Genomic DNA, 18323 nt, shown 5'->3' with positions numbered 1-18323 from the left:
CGCTGGGGCACCGTGTGTGACGATGGATGGGACCTTCGGGATGCTGCTGTGGCCTGCCGGGAGCTGGGCTGCGGGGGGGCGCTGGCCGCCCCCGGGGGCTCCAGATTTGGGCCTGGTGCGGGGCCCGTGTGGATGGACGATGTGGGGTGTGGAGGAGGAGAGCGGGCCCTCCGGGACTGTCCCCGAAGCCCCTGGGGCCGGAGCAACTGTGACCACAGTGAGGATGCTGGTCTGGTCTGCACTGGTACGCTGGGGCTAGGGCTGTCCTGTCCCCACCTTCCTCAGACCCCAGCTCCCTCTGCCTGCTTCTAGGAAGCTGCCAAGAGCCTGGCCCCAGGTCTGTCCCTCTGCATTGCAGCCACTCTCCTGGGGAAGTGGGAGGGACAGCTGAAGGGCCAGGGCAGCACCCTACCCCCACCCAACAGAGTGTCCAGCTGTCTCCTGGAGGCCACTCCCCTCTGGGACCTGTGACGGAACCCAGAGAAGGCGGACACCAAGGAGCTGTGCAGGACTGCCCTCCTGCCCTCCCTCCTGCCCTCCCTTGCCCCTGAGTTTCCCATCAGAACTTGGTGGTCCCTCGTCCATCCTAGCTTCCTGTCTTCTTGACCTCCTCTCCTGCTATCCAGGACCCGCCCCCCGGCTGCGCCTGGCCGATGGCCCCCATGGCTGTGCTGGCCGCCTGGAGGTCTGGCATGGTGGGCGCTGGGGGTCAGTGTGTGATGACGCCTGGGACCTTCGGGATGCTGCCGTGGCCTGCAGGGAGCTGGGCTGTGGGGGGGCGCTGGCCGCCCCCGGGGGCGCCTTCTTTGGAGAGGGGACTGGCCCCATCACCCTGGATGACCTGCGCTGTCGGGGAAATGAGACAGCCTTGAGGTTCTGCCCAGCCAGGCCCTGGGGCCAGCATGACTGTCACCACCGGGAGGACGCTGGGGCCGTGTGTGATGGTGAGGGGCTCGAGGGGGACCCGGGGAGGGCAGGCACTGGGCAGGAAGTGGGGGTGCAGTTGTCCCTCTGCATTCAGTCGCTCTGTCCAACCTCCCACTTCCCTCAATCCTCTAGCCCATTCTACAGCAAGGTTTCCAACTGGGGGCTGTTTTGCTCCCGTAGGGGGCACCGGGCAGTCTGGAGACAGTTCTGGTAGTCACAACTGGAGGTGGTGCTACTGGAGGTGGACAGAGGCTGGACACTGCTAACATCCTGTAGTGCAATAGACACTTCAACCCAGACCCAGAGAGAATGAGCCAGCAGTGCAGAGGCTGAGCCTCAGCCTGGGCGGCCCTCCCCGCCCTGCCTCCTGCCCCCACAAAAGCAGCTTCCCTCTTCCCATCACCACCAGGCTATCTCCACTTTCTGCCCTCTCTGTTCCCTTACTCCTACCCACAGCTTCTCTCCCCAGGTCTGGGACTCAGGGACGGGAGGCTTGGGTGGGGACGTCTGGAGGCGGGAGTGGTGGTAATGGCTTCCTTCTGCCTCAGGCATGCCCCTTGGCCTCGGCTCCCCCACGGCCCCTGCTGTGGACAGCAACAGTTCAGCACCCAGGGAGGTGGCAACCAGGCCACTTTCCACCACGGTGGGCCAGACCCTAGGGACAGCCGGCGGTTCACCTCCTCCAGCCTCTCCTACTGCCCCCTGGGAGCCTGGGCCAGAAGCTGGTGAGTCCCTTCTTGCCCCAGCACGAGGAGTCCCCTGGGGTCCTCCTGCTCAGGACCTCTGCTGACACCATCCTAAGATCCATGACCATGTTTGAATAAGGGCCCAGGCTGCTGTAGCTGGCCCTGGATAGAGAGGGTGGTGGCCTGAGAGTTCACTATGTCAAGCTCCTGGCTTCTCATGCCACATGGTGTGGCTGTGGGACTGTCACCAGGTCCTCTGCTTAGCTCAGGAATGTCCTTTGGCTTTCTTGTCGGGAAGCTGCTCAGGTTCTTAGAAAATGGGGTGAATGATTTTGTCTGTGTCCTTCCCATAAGTACTGAAAGGGCTGTATCGATGACGGCTGTTGTTTGAAACAGGCTCTGTGACACTCAGGGATGTGAGGTCCACAGACCAGGAGTCAGTGGCCACTGAGGAGTTGGTATGCACAGTTCCCAAGGGGGATGAGGCACTGCAGGCCACGCAGGGCCACAGGAGCACCAGGGTCTGTTAGGAGCAAGCAGGAATGTGGGCAGTGGACTTTGTTGTGGATTCTGTGGGAGTAAGCAGGTGATCCAGTGACTGGACCCCAACAAGTCAAATGAAGCCACTCACCCTAAAAAATCAAACAGAAGTAATGGTGGAAAGCAGGCAAGGAGCTCTGGTCAGCATAGCTGAGCGGGAAGACTGGGGACCTGGGTCTTTAGCCCTGTCTTCAGGGTACTGACATGAGCTTCCAAGTCATATTCACAAGGTGGGTCACAAGCATGCAGTCAAGAGCCTCTGTTGGACTGCGGTCAGGGTGACCAGGTCTCAGGACAGGAGGGACTTGTCAGAAGGGTAAGAAAGTGGCTATTGCCTGAGGGGTAGTTTTGACTCATCACAAGATGTCGTTTGAGCAGACCTGTTATTCCTGGAATCCAAGGTGATTCAGAAAAACGGAGACAGGTACAAAACGCAGGTAGAGACACCAAGGGTTTTCATCCTTTTAGTTCACCACTGGGCATTTGCAGGCTCAAGTGAAGAGCTCCTGTTTTTAGTTTACAAAAGACTCAGAAATACCGGAAATAAAAAGGCACAACTGATAGGGCTTTCTTAAGGCTGGGAGAGGCTGAACTGGCTGTCACCGCGGGCAGAGCACCAGAGGCCTCATCTCCCTTACCCTCTGTAATAATAGCCAACATTTATCGAGCACTCACTGGCTTCAATTTACAGAGGCTGTTCCAAGTTCTCTGCCTCAATCCAGGCAGTGCTACAACTCATGGGGTGCTTCCAACTGGTTATAACCCTCGTCCCCAGTAGGCAGCACAGCGGAAAGGTGGAAAAGCCAAGACCCAGAGATTTGTCCAGAGCCCGTATTCCTTTTTTACTTCTGATAATATAGTCATATACCACATGGTGACATTGTGGTTAATAGCAGACCCCAATATACGGCAGTGGTCCCATAAGATTTTATCACTTAGTGAAGCTGTGGCCATTTCAATTTGTGTAAGTACATTCTGTGACATTGCCTGATGACACACTTCTCAGAATGTACCCCACTTCTAAGTAATGCAGCTCTGTACACCTAACAGGATCAACCACTCCGGCATTCCTAAGAACACAGGTGGGTGGTACCCACTGTTCATACTGTTACCAACTATCACCACCCTCCATTCCCAGACTTCTTCATTATTCCAAATGAAGATTGAGTCACTGTGAAATATTAACCTCCTTCCCTCTGCCCAGCTACTAGTAGTCACCATTCTACTTTCCATCTCCATGAATTTGATTCTCATAAGTAGAATCACATACCATTCATTTTTCTGTGACTGGTTTATTTCACATATACAATATCCTCAAGGTTCATCCACATTGTCAAAAATGACAGGATTTCCTTCTTTTTAAGGGCTGAATGGTATTGTTATAATTATGTACCACATTTTCTTTATCCATTCATCAGCTGATAGACATTTAGGTTGTTTCCACATCTCATTTATTGTGAATAGTGCTGTATTGAACCTAAGACTGCTAATATCACTTTGAGATAATTATTTCAACTCGGGGGAATACATGCCCAGAAGTGGGATTGCTGGATCATATGGAAGTCCTATTTTTACTTATTTTTCCATATTTTTTATTGGTGCATTATAATTGTATATGATAGTAAGGCTCATTGTTGCATATTCATACATGTAGACAATACAACAATATAATTTGGCTAATATAGTAGTTCTATTTTTAATTTTCCAGGCACCTCCATACTGTTTTCCATAGAAGTTCCCACCAAAGTGTACCAATTTTTCAGTTTGTTTCTTTTGTGGGGGCATACTGGAGCGTGAACCCCGGAGGTGCTTTACTACTAAGCTATATCCCCAGCCTTTTTCATTTTTTTGGAGACAAGGTCTAAGTTGCAGAATTTGGCCTTGAACTTGATCCTCCTCTCAGTCTCCAAGTCACTGTGGTAACAGGCATGTGCCATTGTGCCTGGCTGGTTCCAATTTCCCTACATCCTCACCAACACTAGTTGCCCTTTGATTTTTTTTTTCCTTTGGTAATAACCATCCTAACAGGTGTAAGGTGGTGACTCATTTCACTTTCAATTTGCATTTCCTTTATGGATAGTGACAAACTTTTTTTTCATATTTATTGTGTTTGGAGAAATGTCTATTCTAGTCCTTAGCCTCTTTTATGTAAGGTTACGAGATGTTTTACTTGAGTTGTTGGCATATCCACGTTTTGGAGATTAACCCCTCATGAGATGGACAGTTTGCCAATATTTCCTCCCCTCATGGAGGCTGCTCTCTCACCCTGTTGATTATTTCCCTTGTTGCACAAAAGCATTTTAGTTTAATGAAGTCTCACTTATTTTTGTTTTTATTGGCTGTGCTTTTGGGCTGGATCCATGAAACCATTGCCAAGACCAATATCACTTTTTGTGTATCCATTCATATACTGAGGGACGTTTGGGTCATTCCCACCTTTGGGTTATTATGAATAGTGCTGCCATGACATTCGCATACCTGTTTGAATACCTGCTTCAGTTGACCTTGGGTATATCCCTAGTACTGGAATTTCTGGATCACAGGGTAATTCTACCTTTAGTTTTCCGAGGGACCACCCAACTGTGCCTGACTGTGCCGTATGGCCAACACAGAAGAGCCTCCATAAACACCCCATCTGGAAGGAGAGATGGGTGAATGAGGGGACGGCATGTGGAGGCCAAGATGGAGGACTGGACAGCTTCCTGTCTCTAAGTTTTTGCATTTCTTCTATGCCAGGGTCCCCTGGGCTTCGGCTGGTGGCTGGGCCCAGCAGGTGCTCAGGCCGGCTGGAGGTGTGGCATGATGGGCGCTGGGGGACAGTGTGTGATGACAGCTGGGACACACGAGACTCAGCTGTGGTCTGCAGAGAGCTGGGCTGCGGGGGGCCTCGGCAGCCAGACCCTGCTGGGGGCCGCTTTGGCTGGGGTGCAGGCCCCATCTGGCTGGATGATGTCAGCTGTGTGGGGACAGAGAGTTCGCTGTCTGACTGCCCTGCTGCTCCCTGGGGGAAGCACAACTGCGCTCACAATGAGGATGTCGGGGTCATCTGCACGGGTAAGGATGCCATAGCCACCCCCAGACTCCAAGAGGCTTCCAGGAGGAGAAAATGGAAACTTGCCCCGGCACCGACACTGATCGAGCATGTCCCAGGCCCCAGCCCTGTGCTGTGTGTTTCCCTACACGTGACCACGTTCGAACTGTAGTGTGGACTTCCCTGACCAGGGGATGTTGTGCCCATTTCACTGAGGAAGAAGCTGAGCATGGGGAGGTTAAGTAATTTGCTAGAAGTCACATGGCAACCAAGGGGCAAAGCTGGGACTCCCACCCAGGGGATGTCTTCCTCTTCCTTGTTCCAGAAATCAAAGACAGCCCCCCACAAAGAAAAGGGCTTTATCCTCAGATGAAAGGAAGTGGAAAGAGAGGGAGGCATGGAGAGATGGCAAGAAGCCACAGTGAGGGCAGCTTCAACTCACCTTGAGGCGTGCAGCTATGCTCACTCACCACATTCACTGAGCCAGGTGCTGGGTCCTCAGAGTGGACGACACAGCCCTGGTCTTTGAGAAGCTCACAGTTCAGAGAGCGAAAGATGCACAAACAAACCACTGCAAGCCCATGTGACACATAGTTGGGAGGTCCCCAAGGCCATCCTTAGCTCCAGGACTTCAGTAGGACTCACAGAAATCAGAGGCTTATACTCAGGGTGATGGCTCGTCACAGTGAAAGGACATGGATTTAAATGAGTCAAGGAAAGAGGTGTGTGGTGCAGGGCTCGGGGACAGGCTGAACTCTCCCTGCACACAGGAAGGACTGCCAACCAGAGACGCACTCTGAGCCTTGATATCCTTGGTTTTGTAGGGCTTGGTCTTGCTTATGTGGCAGTCCATAAATCACTTGGTCAGCACAGACCATCTAGCATGGCCGACTCTTCCATTGGGCAAGATGATTTGAGGGTTTAGAAGTCATCTCCCAGTAGCCAGGGGCCAAGGGCCAAGGCTTTCTTCAGGCAGTTAATTCCTGACTGTATACATATGCTATCAAAAAGATGTGAGATGAGTAGTAATGGAGTCACAACTCCACTGCTACTCGGCCCTTTCCTCCACTCTCTTCCTGAGTGCCATGGGAGCCACAGAAGAATCTGAAGCCAGGGAGTGGCCTCTCAGACCTGATGCCACCCTGGTGGTTGGTAAGAATTGCCAGGGAGGTAGAGAAAACCCTCAGAAGGCCCAGAAATCTAGGCCTTGATTCAGAGCAGAGGCTGAGGAGTTGGAGAGGTTGGAACAGGAATAAGGGGTGGAGAGGTTCATCACATCCAGACTGTAAGTGCCAAGAAAGCAGGAGATGGTATTGGGTTGGCTCACCACAGTACCCCCAGGGTCTGACATAGTGTGTGGCTCACAGGAAGTGCTCAATACATACCTCTAGAATGAAAGAATCAACGAACAAATGGGAACTAGGTGACCAGATAGAGGAGGGACCTGAACAGATGATATGCTCCTCATGGTCTCTGATCTTCTCTTTCCTTTCCACCTGTCTTCTAGGGACCCCTGGCCTGGACACCATCTCAGATCCTTTCAGTTGGAGCTGGCTCCCTGGGCTGGGGAGAGATCAGGATGCCTGGCTCCCAGGAGAGCTTGTCACCAAGCCCTCTGCAAGTCTGACCTCCAGTGTGCTGGAGAAAACCACTAAGGCCCCAGGGAAAATGCCCAAGAGTACTAAGAAGTGGGTGACCAAAATTCCAAAGAGACCAACCACTCAACCTCCTGGGATGCCAACCACTAAACCCTCTAGGGGTCTGAGCACCCCAACCCCCAGAGAACTAACCGCCCAGACCACAATCCTGACCACTGAGGCCTCCCCCAGACGAACTTCTGAGCCAAAAAGGCCGATCTCTGAGGATCCCCACAGACTGACTTCACATACCACTGGAGTGCTGACTCCTCAGGTGCCCAGGGAAAGGACCTCAAAGACTGTAGCAATGCTGTCCACACAAAGCCCTCGAGACACTACCTCTGAGGCCACTGCCGGGCAAATCCCCCAGGCCTCCCCAGAGACATCTGCTGAGATCCCAGAAGGATCTCCAGAGCCATCCAAGAACTCAGTCCCCTCCCCCACTGCTAGCACCCTCGGGGAACCAGGTGAGTGGTGGAGGAAGGAGTGGGGAACACAGATGGGCTGCCCCTGCCTCCTGACCCTAGGGCCTTCTACCCACAGGCCCCTTCCGGGTTCGTCTGGCTGATGGACCCAACAGGTGTGCTGGCCGGCTAGAAGTATGGCATGCTGGACGCTGGGGGACAGTCTGTGATGACAACTGGGACCTGAGGGATGGCACTGTGGCCTGCTGGGAACTGGGTTGTGGAAAGGTCCGGCCCCGAGTGGGCAAAACTCACTATGGCCCTGGGACTGGGCCCATCTGGTTGGATGACATGGGCTGTAAAGGGACTGAGACTTCGCTAAGTGACTGCCCCTCGGGGCTGTGGGGGAAGCACAACTGTGACCATGAAGAAGACGTGGGGCTCACCTGCACTGGTAGGTGCAGTCTCCCAAGGGGAGGCGGCCAAGGCAGTGGGGGGCGGGCAGGGTGACGGCACCAGGGTGCAATCAGAGGATCTGGATCAGAGGGGTCAGGGCTGGGGCACCAACAGGCTCCAGGAGACTCCAGAGGAGCAGGAAGCAGTGGCGAGGACCTCGGCGACAGGGAACTGCGTCAACTGCTGCCCGCTTTCTCCCAAGGCTACACAGACGATGACGACTATCCTCCCTGGACCTGGGACCCCACTTCGGGAGAGGACCTGGCCACAGAGACCACTACAGCAGTGGGGTCTGAACGCACGCGTCCCTGGGGCCCCTCTCCAGCCACCCAGCGACTTCCAGACCCAGGTGAGGCCGGGCAGGGCGGCCAGGGGCCTCAGGAAACCTCTGCTCCCCTCCCTGCCGGGTTCCAGAAGGACCCAAGTGAGCCCCCTCCAGGGCCGGCTAGCGGCGACGCCCCGAGGCCCTGGGATCACACTGCCCAGCAGGCCCCGAGCCCACGATCGATCCGGGAACCCGCAGGGCCACAGCAGCAGGCCCCAGAGCCTCCGTGGGGTCCTCGTCCGCCCCGCCCCGAGGCCGCGGCACCACGCCGCCCTCCTCCTCCCGCCGCGCGCTCCCGCCTGGCGTCGGCCCCCGCCGCCCCCTTCCCGCCTCCCGCCTCCCGCCGTCCCGCTGCGCTCTCGTTTCTCCGGCACGTCTTCCGCCCTGCCGCTTCCCTCTGTCCTCCTCCGCCCTGCTCGGCCGGCTTCCCGCCTCTGTGGTCCAGCATGCCCCCTCCGGAGCGCCCGGCCGCTGGCGTTCTTTCCCGCCTTTCTCCGGCGCCCAGCACGCATGCGCACGCGGTGGGCAGGCGTTCCTGGCGCCTCGTGACGTCACAGGGCGCTGCGTGTCCTGATGGGTTGGATGGCCCACTGCTACGGCGATGGAGGTGGGATGAAGCGCCGAAGGTGCCGGGAACCCTGTAGCCTGCCCCAGAGGGAGAGAGGAAGGGACCTGGCCCTGGGGGCGCCGTGACTCGGGTGGGGAGCTCAGGCAGAGAGTAGGACTGCCCGTCCCGCTTCCCAAGCCGGAAACGAGCTGCCAGCAGTGCTGCTCCTCCTTCAGGTGTGGCCAGGGTTTCATCGCCCTGTGCCCTGCAACCTGGTGCGGCCTCCCTGGCCTGTAGCGCCCCCTCGTGGCAGAGACGGCCACTTGCGGGGCATCTGCCCTGCAGAGGCGGCCTTCCCCAGCTAGACCCCGCAGCGCAAGTAACGCAGAGTTACCGACTGCGCAAGGGAAATCTACAGTCTCGGGTACAGACCTGATAAGAAACTTGAGAGGGACTGAGAGGTGGGGTGGGGCGTGGAGGAAACGACAGGCATGAATTCGTATCTTCAGTCGCAGTGCAAAAATGACCTCTCTTTGAGCCCTCATTTCTTCCTCTGGCGGTGGGAACTTGGGTTCCAGAGTTGTTGGAAAACCTCAACGAGAGCTCGCTGTCTCTGTGCTGGACAGGCACGATTCCAGCAACCAGGTGGTGTAAGGCCTGTTGCTAACCCCATGTTTCGGATAGGGAAAAGAAAGGATCGGGAGGTTCATCTCTAACGCAGAAGCCGTGATGGGAATCAGCTTTAAAAAAACTTGACACATCTTGCTCGTTGGATTGGGGAGGATCTATGCTACTTGGTTAGAAGCTGGAGTTCTGGCGTCCGTCTCCCCCACCAGCTGCCAATCTAGGCTCCACGGGGACCAGAACCGATGGGAGACAACAGTTCCCAATCCAAAGAGCAAAACGTGTGTGAAATTGCTTCAAACCTCAAATCGATGGTGGTTACAGTTATTTACTGGAAATTTCCAGCAACTGTAGTATCCCAGGGATGGAGCGATTATTTTTAGTAGTAGAATCAAGGAAAACCTCGTAGAGGTGGTGGTATTCTTTCACCAGCAGAAAAGAGCAGGAGGGAATTCTCAGAGGAGCAAAGGCCAGAGGGGAGAAGTTTGCATTGCTCGATATTTGCATCGAGGCTGTCAATCTTAGCCAGATTTTAAACTATAAAGGATCTGTATCCATCTCTATTGCTGCCATAATACGAATTTAATGATTTAAAACAACATGAACTTATTTTCCTGCAGTTTTGTAGGTCAGCAGTCAGGCATCGGTCTCACTGGGCTAAGATCAGAATGCCTGCAGGGCTGCTCCCTCCAGGAAGCCCCAAGGGAGAACCGCCCCCCTGCCCCAGCTCCTGGCCTCCCCGCCCCTTCCTCCACCTTCAGAGTCGGTAATATGGCATCTCTCTGAGGCTTTCTGTCTTTACAGCCTTGTCACTCTGGCTTCACAGCTTCCCTGATTTTAGGGATTTGTATGATTAGTTTGGGCCCAGAATAATCTCCCACCCAAGGTCGGGGTCCTTAACCGTATTAGATACGAATTCATGCCTGTCGTCGTTTCCTCCACGCCCCACCCCACCTCTCAGTCCCTCTCAAGTTTCTTATCAGGTCTGTACATATAGTCCCTTTTGCCATATTCACAGGTTTTGTAGATTAGGGGATGGTATTTTTGGAGGTGGGGGCGTTATTCTGCCTACCGTGTTTGGGTCTAGGATGGGGCTTGGAACTCTTTCTACTTAATGTTGAATGAGTGAGTGGAGGAGAGTCTGCAGTGTAAGCCCAGAGGAGTGTGCGGGGATGACACTGGAGGCTGCGGAGTTGGAGTTCCACTTCCAATTGCACATAGCCGCATGTCTTGGAGCTTCCCGGCTGATGGCTTTTGGAGGCCGACGTTAATTCATGTCAGAGGCCAACTGTGTGTCAGGTTGTGGACCAGTCCCTGGGAACACAGCGGTGAGGAACACAGCAGAGGCTGGAGAGGTCCTGAGGTTGTGCTTTGAAACAGAGCAGTCAAGAGACACCTCAGAAGGTGCCATTTGCACAAAGACCTTGAGGGAGAGTGGGAGAAAGCCATGCAGCTCTCCGGGTGAGGGGCTCCAGGGAGGGACCGGTGTGTGCAGAGGCCCTGAGGGAAGCTCCTCAGCTGGCTTGAAGGCCAGGTCAGGGGTTAGGGGAGGCCAGGAGGTGGCGGGACCCATCTGCAGTGTGGGGCGGGTGCACAGCAGCCAGGGTGGGAATGTCAGGAGACATCAGTGTTGCAGTCCTGCAGCTCAGAGGAGCGTCTGGGCTGAGAAGTGAAGAGGCCAGGCCAGCGGACGGCTGTGTGTATGGTAGTTCCTGCCACCTGCCCCTGAGGAGGTGGGATGACCTGTATTTGAGATATTGTCCTAAGCCATTGCTGCAGGAGGTCATGCAGAGAGAAGAGGGTCCGAGATTAAAAGCAAGATCAAGTTTAGGTGTTAGATCACATCATAGCAGTCGTGCTGAGTACATGATGCTGACCGGGTTTAATTCCTTCCTCCTAGTGCAACGTTAGGAGGTAACTACTGTCCTTGGCCCCGTTTTGCAGGTAAGGAGATTGGGGTAGAGAGATGTCAGAATAGCAAAAGGCAGGGCTTAGGTAAAAACTCGAGTTTACTCCACAACATGGAGTCTGGTAAGGACAGAGTCAGTCCTGAAGAATCCAGGGAGCGTGGAGGGGGGAGACCTCATCCAGGGAGGAATTGGGGAGGTCTTTGAGCTAAATCAGGAGTGGGGTGAGGCTTGGGGGTCTGTGCCCAGAGGGAAAGAGGACCCATTGAGAACAGGGGAGACGCCTGGGCCTGAAGCCTGACATGGCACTGAGCTGTGTGACTGTGGTAATGTTCCTCGAACTCTCTGAGCTTCAGTGGAGTTATCTGTGGCAATTCAGAAGCTTCCCAATCACTCCCTCCGAACAAGACCAACAAAAATCAAACCCTCTGACAGTACCAAGGATGTGGGGTACAGGTGGGAGCGAGGATTGGCACCCCCCTGGACAGCAGCCTGGTGATGCCCAGGGGAAGCCCCTGCTGCCCACACAGCAATCCTGTGTCAGGGCCAAGCCTGAGGCAAGGCAGGGTTCCCCAGCCACCTGTGCAGCTCCTTTTAGCAGGAGTCCCAGGGCAGATCTGTCTGGTGGGCAGGTCACTGGTTGTATGTTCAGTGTGGAATATTACACAGGTTTAAAAAGAATGAACCAGAGTTACATTACCTCAGGGTGAAGAACAGCATATCCTGTCCCCAGCTCTGTGACCCCATGACGTGGACATCCTGAGGATACCCACTTTACAGATGAGGACACTGGGTCACAGAGAAGTTACTTGCTTACCCAACCAGTTAGGGACATAGCGGGCAGTCACAGTCAACACGAGGTTGAATGAAAACAAGTTCCAAGTGGTGAGCGCAGTGGCAGGTGCTGTTCTGACACCGGGAGCCGTCGCCCTCTGCGGCAGCAAGTGTGAGCACCTGCGTGAGAGTGACAGCCACGTCCCGCTGCAGCTCCCTCTGGAGAAGGGAAGGACGTAACTGTGTACTGGTCCTTCTTTTAAAAAACACTTAAAAAGTATATCTTAATGAAATCCAGCCACACCCACGGACGGTGAGCATGTAGTGACCTCTCAGCACTCGCCGGGTGCACAGGGCGCGTCTGCAGTCGGTGGCCGCATTCCAACAGGTGGTCAGCTTGGAGTTTGTTCCTAGAGGAGTCCTCCGAAAGTCCACCCTCTCGGAAAATCTTTAACAGTTCACGAAAATGGACTGTTTTCCCTCTTTTTCTTTCATCATTTCTTAAATCGCTAGCGCTGCTAATGGGTCTCAAGTTCCCTAGGAGTGTGCCTTCCTGTAGGATCTCAGAGCCATCCCCTTGGTGTTAATGTAGAGAGAACTGTAGCTGATTAAGAATGGAGCAGACTCGGTGGCTGTGACCCCAGTGACTCGGGAAGCTGAGGCAGGAGGATCACCAGTTCGACGCCAGCCTGGGCGACTCAGTGTGACGCTGTCTCAACAAAATTTAAAAAGGGAGTTGTGAGGGCTGGGTTGGGGCTCAGTGGTGGAGCGCTTGCCGAGCACGGGAGGGGCCCTGGCTCCATCCCCAGTACCAAAAAGGGGGGAAAGTGATTAATAACCTGAAGACGTGGCTGGGCGACCGTGACACTGGCCTCGGGTGGAAGTGGACCCTGTTCTTTGGGCACGTAGCACATCAGTGTAGCAGAGGTTTCTGCAGGGGCGCAGCTAGAGATCAAAGTGATCGTGTCTAAGTGCCGGGGCCCTGGGCCCTGCCCTTCTGCCTGGTTTTGAGTGTGGAGGGGAGAGGGTGTTAGCAGGCCCCTCACTGGAAGTGGGCGGAAGGGAGTTCCTGCAGAGCACTGGGGGACTGGGGACTGATGCCCAGGGGCCGGCAGGGCAGCTTCTGTGGACTTCACAGTGGACCGTGGGGACTCGTGGGAAAGCTAAGCCTGGGAGGGGCCTGGCAGGCTCCATGGTGTGAAGAGGCCTCTAAGGTCAGAACTGGGGGACACGGTCACAGAAGTCGGTCTGGGTGTGGTTAGAGCAGTGGGCAGGGAGCTCTCTGTTGAGGCGAGGGAGATGCTCTTCCTTTCTGATGCCGGTGAACACTTGACCCTCGTCGTGACGGTAGCTGTACAGCTTTGTGAATGCACTGAGACCCATGCCTTGTGCCGCTTCAGTCAGTCAGTGGCCATGTTTGTGGGTTCTATCCCAAGAAAAGGGTGTTAAGCTTTTTGATCAACAAAGTTAGAAGACTGAATCATCTTTCTATTCTCCCCTAAATGAAATTTTATGTTGATGATAAACTTATATAAACTTGTTATATAAAGTTGTTCTACAGACTATCCAAGTGTATCTGGCCAGAAAACCTAGGGAGGGCTGGGGTCGTGGCTCAGAGGCAGAGCGCTTGCCTAACACAGGTGAGGCACTGGTTCAGTCCTCTGCACCACAAAAAAATAAATTAAAGTATTGTGTCCATCTACAACTAAAAAATTAAAAAAACAAAAAAGGAAAAAGAAAGAGACCCAGGGAGCACAGTGTCGGCTGGTGGGCAGAGTCACTGGTTTCCCCAGGGAAAGGAAGAGCAGGCCGGCCAGGGACTCAGGGAATGGGAACCACAAGCGCTCTTGTTCTGTGAGCTGCCTTTGCCACAGGCTCTGTTTCTGGTAGCAGGAGTGTGCCACTTGGCCACCAGGGTGGCTGTAGGACTGGGGAGTAGTCTGCGTGATGGACTCTCTGGGGCCTGGTGCTGCCCGCATTGGGCTGGGACAGTTGGGGCACAAAGCCAGGTCAGACCCAACCTTCTTCCTCTTGTCTCTTCAGGTGACCAGGATGGTGACAAGTCTTCCTGGACATGGGACACACCTTCCAGAAGGGACCTGGCCAAGGGGACTCCCACTGCAGCCACAGCTGGACCCACTCTAACCACTGGCACCACCAAGAGCCCAGGCCAGCCCTCTCCAGCTCCAGGAGCCCCTGGGGACAGAGGTGAGGCACGTGCCCAGGGAGGGTAGAGGTAGGCTCCAGACCCCCCAGTGGTAGCCCAGCTCTTGCCCCAGGAAGACCCAACAGAAGTGCATCCTGAAACCGAGGCACTGTGCAGACCAGGGCGCCCCGGGAGCCATCCACAGGTGCATTTGGTAACATCAGAGCAGGGAGCCAGCCGCTGGCCCTCATGAGTGGAGGCTGGGGTGGTGTTAGGCACAGGACGGTCCCTCAGCCAGAGCCAGGCAGCCCCAGATGCCAACAGGGCTGAGGGGGAGGCGCGGCCTGCACCCCACAAGTCACTGCAGCCAATGAGAGAGTGCCAGTAACTCCCAGAGAAAGCAGAGGCAAGTCTGTGTGCAGAGTGCTCCCACGAGGAGCCAGGCTGTGGGGCAGCAGCCCTGGGAACAGGGCAGCCCGGGAGCAGCCACTTGACAGAAACAGTCTGGAAGCACTTAGTGGAATTACGTGGTCATGGACGGGGACCCAGAAATCCCACTCCCAGGACGGTTCCGCAGAGGAATTCTCATACGGACTTACCAAGGGAGGCAGGTATGAGGACGTCCGGGAACTCTGGGTTCGCAGGGCGTGGAGGAGAGTGCAGGTGGGTGAGCGATGCAGTGGGCCCGGGATGGGAGCTCTGGATGCACGCCCACTGGGCACCGCGGGGCCTGGCCTACACCAAGGCGGAAGTCAGAAAGAGAAGGAGGTTTTCAGCTGAATGGTTTTTTGCAGAAGTTAAAAGCACAACACAAAAATACACACACACACACATACACACTCACACACTTACAAAACGTGCTGTGGAGGACACAGGCGTATTTAAGGCCATGTGTCAAGTGCATTGGTGAAGTACCTGTGGGAGAGGGTGATGGGGTGGAGAAGGGCCAGGAGGGTTCCAGCCTCTGCTGATGGCCTCCTGCAGAGGAATGACACAGCACGGCCCTGTGCACCTGGGCTCTGACAAGCTGAGACCACCACCGTTCCCAGGGTCTGAGGCTGCAGTACACAGCCACGTCGAGATTCTTGAAATAATGACTAAAAACATTTAGAATGACGAGTGGTGCACCCGCGCCGAGTGCTGTTGGAGCAGTCCCCGTGACGCTCCCCAAACCCAGGGGAACTGAGGCAGGCATCCATGACACAGCCCCAGTAGCCTGAGTGCTTGTTCCCTGCCGGGACTTGTGCTGTGCTTCACGCAGCCACCGTCCCTCTGGGTCCCTGTGGCTGCTCTACAGGGATTTGGTCACCTCTGGTTTATGGGTGGGGATCACACTGAGATTCAAGCAGTGAAGGAGCTTGCCCATGTCACCCAGCCGGGGAGAGAGCCTGGCAGAGGCCCTGCCCTTGGCTTCTCTGCTTCTGGAGCCCGCTAGTAGAGGACCTGGGAGGGGGTGCACCTCCAAGACCCCGGACCTGGTGGGATCTCCAGAGCGGTGCTGTTCCGGTGGCCGTTCAGCACCGGCAGCTGTTGGAATTTAAGTCAGGCGACATGGTGAACAGTGACCCACGCTGTTCCTCATTCGTGCTGGTCACATTTCAAGTGTTCGCCAGCCACCAGCGGCTAGTGGCCACTGAATTCTGACGCTCAGCTGGTGGAACAGCCCCCTCACTGAGAAGGGGAGATCTGAAACCTAGACTTGGGTGCCAACTGCCCGGGCTCCGGTCTCACCCCGGAACCTGCCCACTGCGTCTGTCGCCTCGGGCAGGTTCCCTGTGCTCTGCCTCTCGGCTCGCCTCTGTGAGAAGGAGATGAGCTCTCCCGAAGGGGAAGCCAGGCCGGGGGCAGCCAGCCCCTCACTCCATTGGGCACAGAATGAAGGGGCACAAAAACCGCAGTCATCAAGATAATGCCGCCCTATTACAGTGTTGCTAAAAATCAAAATTAATGCAAAAAAGACCCACGATGAAGTGAAGACCAGAACTGACTAAAGACAGGATCCTGCCCACCTCGCTCCACTCCCCTTAACCCAGCCCGTTGGATCCTGTCCTTAAAATTTTGTTATTTAGCTCATTGTGGATTTTCTACATTGATTTTGTTTAAAATTTTGCCTTGAAGTACTTATTTTGAATCCTAAGATCACCTCTCCCATCTCCCAGCCTGCTTCCCTCCCTGCTCAGGCTCCCTGGGCCACACCCTGTGTCTGTGCCCAGGCCGCACCCTCCGCAGCCAGCACCCTCCTCAGCACCCTCCTCAGCCCCCTCCTCAGCACCCTCCTCAGCACCCTCCTCAGCTATCTCCCTCCTCAGCACCTCCTCAGCCCCCTCCTCAGCACCTCCTCAGCACCCTCCTCAGCACCCTCCTCAGCACCCTCCGCAGGCCCATCTCTGTCCAGCACATCTGGCTGGGACTTCCTGCCTCAGGCACAGGACAGAGGACGCCAGGTGGCGTCTGGAGCCTCGGAGGAGGAGGGAGGAGGGCACTAGGGCCGGGCGAAGTCTGCTGGTGACCCATGATGTCGTGAGCTCCCCGCCCTCCAGTTGGCCGGAGAGGGTGCGGGACCCAGGGTGGGCGGGGCAGACTGACCTCAGCTGGACCTCTGTCCCTCCTGCCTCCTCCAGGTTCCCCGAGGAAGCCGGGGTCGGGGCACCGACTGTCGCAGCCCACCGCAGCCCGCACAGCGGCCCCCACCCCATCCCACGCGCCCTCCCCCTCGCCAGGGCCCTGGGGTCCGCTCGTCCTGGACTGGGCTGCACCACGGGAAGTGACCTCGGACCCTGCTGACACTCCTCCACCCACCCCAGCCCTGCCCTCCTTGACAACAGCTGACCTTGCTCCGTCGTCCAAGGCTGACTCCAGTGTGGTTCCGGCTGTGACCCGGGCGCTCTCCTCCATGCCGTCCTCCACCTCGCCCCGAGAGCCGACCTCTGGCCCCTCCACGCCATCAGGGCTGACCCCAGAATCTGTCACTACCCCAAACATGGAGACAGCTTCTTACCCCAAGACAGCCCCAGAACCTTCTGGATCCTCAGACCCCTCCACAAGCCCTGGCCCCACTGTGACCACACACCCCACGACGACCCCTTGCGCCACCACGACCCCTCGCACTACCACCCACCCCACTACCTCCCTTCACCCCACCACAATGCCTCCTCCTCCTATGACCCTTGACCTCACCATGACCCCTCACCCCACCACGGCCTCTCCACCTACCGTGACAGCTGAGCCTGCCGCCACCATTCACCTGAGTAGGACTCCTGACCCCGTCTCCACTCCAGCCCTCTCCACCAAGTCCCTTCCAGCCTCCCTGGGGACAGAACTCCCGTCTCCCACTCTGGCACCAAAGGACAAGCCCAGCTTGCACCCCCAGCTGACTTCAGTGGGGACCCCTCACACGCCCACACTCCAGGTACTAAGCCTGGACCCCTCCCCAGCCTCCGGGTCCAGCCGCTCTAGGGCCTCTCCAGCGCCAAGCGTGGACCCACTGTCCACGGAGGGCTTCAAGCCACCCAGAAGCCAGACCCCCAGATTAACCCCTCCACCTGCCCACACCCCACACTCAGCCTCTGACCCCACAGTAACTCCTGACCTCCACCTGCCTCCCAGGGCTCGCCCCTTGGACCAACCACCCCCTGATCCCCTTGTCCTGGGCCCAGCCCCTGGCCAGATCCCAGGTCCCCTGGGCCCGTGCCTGTCCCCGGCACCACCTGTAAGACTCATGGCTTGTGAGCCACCTGCCTTGGTGGAGCTGGTGGACGCTGTGAGGGCCGTGGGTGACCAGCTGCAGAGGCTGACCCAGGTCCTGGAACAAGACCGTCAGGAGCGCCGAGCCCTGGAGCTGGGGCTGGCCCAGTTGGCAGAGGCCGCCCAGGGGCTGGGGCACCTGGGGGAGGCTGTGAAGAGACTGGCAGAGGTGGCCTGGCCCCCCAGCACACCTGTGCCCACTACCACCACCCCAGAGGAGGAGGAGAGACCTCTGAGGGGAGATGTGTGACCCTGTCCAGGATTTGGGGAGCTTAATATACTCTCAAACAAAAGAAAGCCAAGCCTCTGATGAAAAGCAAGGCGTGTGAGACCAGTGTTTCTGGGCAATTCTGGGAACTCTGGAGAGAATCCCAAGACAGACCTCTATCTCTGGGTGGTTGTGGAGGTGGTGACAGTAAGATGGCAGCAGTGGTGAGGGTGAGGGTAACAATTATCATGAGGGTAATCATGGTGATGGCAGTGGTGGTTATGATGACGGGGTGGTGATGGAGATGGTGATGGAGATGGTGCTGATGGTGACGGCGGTGGTGAGGATGTGATGCTGATGGTGACGG

General features: G+C 56.2%; 2 protein-coding genes and 1 long non-coding RNA gene across 6 annotated transcripts in view; 2 read left to right on the top strand and 1 right to left on the bottom strand.

The window, feature by feature from the left end:
- Positions 1-16112, top strand: part of Nat14 (N-acetyltransferase 14 (putative)) — a 21218-nt gene extending 5106 nt beyond the window's left edge. For all 3 annotated transcript variants that reach the window (XM_048791683.1, XM_048791682.1, XM_048791684.1), the window contains 2 exons: positions 2890-2895; positions 14187-16112. In XM_048791683.1, coding sequence (XP_048647640.1) covers positions 2890-2895; positions 14187-14334 — 154 coding nt within the window. In that variant the 3' untranslated portion in view covers positions 14335-16112. The remainder of the gene's footprint in view (positions 1-2889; positions 2896-14186) is intronic.
- On the top strand, positions 7-18068 carry Ssc5d (scavenger receptor cysteine rich family member with 5 domains). Its single transcript, XM_015505561.2, has 9 exons — positions 7-244; positions 627-944; positions 1476-1652; positions 4890-5207; positions 6692-7288; positions 7365-7679; positions 7884-8030; positions 13902-14066; positions 16626-18068. The coding sequence occupies exons 1-9, from the start codon at positions 133-135 to the stop codon at positions 17996-17998; spliced, it is 3522 nt and encodes a 1173-aa protein (XP_015361047.2). The 5' UTR covers positions 7-132; the 3' UTR covers positions 17999-18068.
- LOC125612805 lies at positions 11755-16686 on the bottom strand. Of its 2 annotated transcripts, none has more exons than XR_007343285.1 (3): positions 16591-16686; positions 14604-14739; positions 11755-13284 (listed from the first exon to the last, which is right to left on the bottom strand). It is a non-coding gene; the product is annotated as an uncharacterized LOC125612805 (long non-coding RNA). The 2 variants fall into 2 exon arrangements; XR_007343284.1 differs by lacking the exon at positions 16591-16686 and adding an exon at positions 14920-15051.
- Positions 18069-18323: the final 255 nt, after the last annotated feature.

Source organism: Marmota marmota, unplaced genomic scaffold (assembly GCF_001458135.2).
Source record: "Marmota marmota marmota unplaced genomic scaffold, marMar, whole genome shotgun sequence".
Lineage (NCBI taxonomy): Eukaryota > Metazoa > Chordata > Mammalia > Rodentia > Sciuridae > Marmota > Marmota marmota.
Note: the sequence above shows the minus strand (reverse complement) of the source record. Positions and strands in the feature narration are given on the sequence as shown.